The 3,302-nt window shown below is 35.1% G+C and overlaps 1 protein-coding gene across 1 annotated transcript; it reads left to right on the top strand.

Annotated features, from left to right (window-relative positions):
* The first annotated feature begins 412 nt into the window (after positions 1 to 412).
* Positions 413 to 1,039, top strand: LOC141397431 (uncharacterized). The gene is made up of 3 exons (XM_073973586.1): positions 413 to 614; positions 680 to 812; positions 890 to 1,039. The coding sequence occupies exons 1-3, from the start codon at positions 515 to 517 to the stop codon at positions 963 to 965; spliced, it is 309 nt and encodes a 102-aa protein (XP_073829687.1). The 5' UTR covers positions 413 to 514; the 3' UTR covers positions 966 to 1,039.
* Positions 1,040 to 3,302: the final 2,263 nt, after the last annotated feature.

The raw sequence follows: 3,302 nt of genomic DNA, 5'->3' as shown, positions 1-3,302 counted from the left end.
CCTGGGTACATAAGCTGCCTCGCCTGCTTGCCTTGCTTGCTTCTGATAAAAGAATAAAAAAGAAAAGGGCAACCCAGTTCGCAATTGGCTCGGCCTTCTTTATTCTTTTATTTTTATTACGTCAGAAATGAAGCAGGAAAGCAAGGCAACCAGGCGAAGCAGCTTATGTACCCAGGCTTTTATTGTGTTCTTACCTTTAACACATAAATTTTCAAAAAAGTTGTTAACTAGTGTAACACTCTCAGATAATTCTCCCGAAAATATATAACAAGCTATCTTTCACACTAATCGCAAACCGGATTCAACTGTTGTTGTTTATATTCTTTGAGAATCTTGTTGTTTATATTCTTTGAGAATCTTAGCAAATGAGAAATTTGCCAATAATTTGCAATATATACAACAACAACTTAAGAATAATATTTAAACAAACAAAAAAATAAAAACTCACAAATATTCCGTCATCTTTTGCCTTAAGACTATAGATTTCTAATGCAGATGTAGTCAGTTTTCAAAAATGTTTTCGAAGCAGTGCATTGGATTTTTAATCTTGGCCATGGTTACTGCTTTGGCAGCATCACAAAGTGCCGTATTAAGGGGAAATAAGAAACATCCAAGTGAGTGATTCCGGTGATTTTTTTTTTTCAAAAATACTTTATTAATATTTTTGGAAATTTTGCAGCTCTGGATAATCACTGTTGGGATGATGAACATGAAATCAGCATTAAAGTCAATGAAACTTATTTCTCCAATGGAACTGAAAAGAAATGTCTGAGTGTCTATTGTCGCGATGATTATGTAATACAAATTAATGTGTAAGCTCTAGATTTACGTTTATTTGATTTACAAATGAAATACATGAGTATATTTTCTGTCATTTTTTATTCTTCAGTTGCCAACGTAGCAGTAAAATTTGTGACCCAGACTACACCAAACCATATCCCGATTGCTGTGTAACATCTTGTTAATACCTATAATACATTTACCTCTTATTCTGTATGTCATTAAATTGGATAATAAACAGAGTAAAATTGGAAATATACATCAATTTAGTAGTTATGAACTCAAAAATTGTATTAAAATGATGCTGAGTTTTAAATAGAAAGACTAGAAACTACAAGTTTGTCAAAAACGAACATTTGCGATGTGTTCCAGAACCTGTAAGAGTCTATTAATAGCACGGTTTGGATTTCAAATGTCGATTCCATAGCGCTTTCTGTCGGGTTAACTCACTTTATGAGGATTTATTGGACATTTGCAATATGAAATTGACATTTGAAACCCGAACCCACTGGGTTATTCCGGTTAAGTGTAACCGGGGTATAATTTAAATATTAGGCCTGTTCGATAACTTTGCAAGTAGAAAGTATTTGCAGGTTCTTGCAACTACTTGCAAGTTCTCTTTAACTAAACATGTTTATTACCGAACAGCTTTTTGAAAAAGTTTGTACAAACTTTTGGGTTATCGTACAGACCTATTTTTGTCGATAACACATTCAAATACAACTCTGATTTACAAACACCTACATACATTTGTCTGCCGCCTTCCAGCTGTCCATCATTTTTTTAAAGACAGTCGGGCTAACAAATTTTTGACATTTTTGTAAAAAAAAGTGAGATAATAATTGAAATGTGTTGAAAACAAAAGAAAATGAAGAAAAAATATGTGAACGAAAAACAAAAAATCTATGATTTTCATTCATAATTTTTAAAAGTTTTGGGATTTTGACAATCAATACATGAAGTCAACTATTCTGTCATGTGTAAACGCAGGGTTAAATGTAGAGGGCAAGTGTCAGGCATGGTACAAGTACACAGGTAGCCGCATCGGCAATTGTTGGCAACATAAGATGTCAAAATTTGACATCAATTCAATGCAATTGACACATTATGTTACCATCAGCTGGCATAATAATGCTATCTGTATTATTGTACCATGGTGTCATAGAGCTTTTGCAGGGTTAAGCCCTCGGCACATACGGTCCGTTTAGTGACACATTGGGACACGCGTTGTCCCAAAACAGTTAAATTATGTTTAACTTTAAAGCCCTCGGCACATACAGTCCGTTCGGTGACACGTTGGGACACGCGTTGTCCCAAAACAATTAAATTATGTTTAACTTTAATGCGTCAGCCATGTTGTTGTTTTTCGAAAAACTTGGCTTCACTTACACATTTTTCATGTGGTTGTTCTAACGCAACGCAGAACGCACCGTATAGCGCTCGGCACATACGGTACGTTGTGCGTCGCGCTACAACAACCACATGAAAAATGTGTAAGTTATGCCAAGTTTTTTGAAAAACAACAACATGGCTGGCGCATTAAAGTTAAACATAATTTAACTGTTTTGGGACAACGCGTGTCCCAACGTGTCACTAAACGGACCGTATGTGCCGAGGGCTTATGTGCCGAGCGCTTATTGCGTCAGCCATGTTGTTGTTTTTCAAAAAACTTGGCATCACTTACACATTTTTCATGTGGTTGTTGTAGTGCGACGCTCAACGCACCGTATGTGCCGAGCGCTTTAACCTTCTTTATGAGGATTTGTTTGAAATATAAGCAATGCAATCGACATTTATAACCCAGTCGGTTTGTTAAATCCGGTTATATATAAACAGGGTATTACAGTTACTAGACGTTTACACCAGACAGTTTGTCTTCAAATACAACTCTGACTTACTACCACATACATACATTTGTCGGCTGTCTTTCTACTGTCTATCATTTTTCACAGACAGTCGGGTTAACGCATTTTTGACATTTTTTTAAAAAAATAAGTGAGATAATAATTGAAATGTGTTGAAAACAAAAGAACATGAACAAAAACAAAATTGGTCTGTTCCTTTACTTTTGAAAATGGTAAAACCGGCAAAAGTAGTAAAAATTGTAAACTGCGTCCTTATGAATTGTATGGTCTCAGAAGTAAAGGAACGCTTTTCGAGTAAAAAGTGGTAAAAGATGAAGATTCTTGCAAGTAAAGGAACATAGCTAATATGTGAACTGAAAACGAAAAGTTTTGTTTTCTTTTGTTCAAAAATGTCCATGTTTAAGGTGAGAACACAACGAGAAATCCATTCTTATCCAAGCCTCAATTTATGTAAAAGAATAAAGAAATGGAGGATCGCATTTTAATTAGGTAGTACCTCCCCTTTATTCTTTTATATGAAATTGAGCTTGAAGTAAGCGGTATATTTTATAGTGTTTGCACCTTTACTGTCAATGAAAAATTCAAACAATGCCTATGCAGGCAACCAAAGGCGGAAGAAACATTCGAGTTTGAACCGAATTCGCGGTCCTCAAGAAG

This window comes from Musca autumnalis, unplaced genomic scaffold, assembly GCF_047663935.1.
Source record: "Musca autumnalis isolate F117 unplaced genomic scaffold, ASM4766393v1 scaffold_3, whole genome shotgun sequence".
Classification (NCBI taxonomy): Eukaryota; Metazoa; Arthropoda; class Insecta; order Diptera; family Muscidae; genus Musca; species Musca autumnalis.
This window is presented reverse-complemented; position numbering and strand designations above follow the sequence as displayed.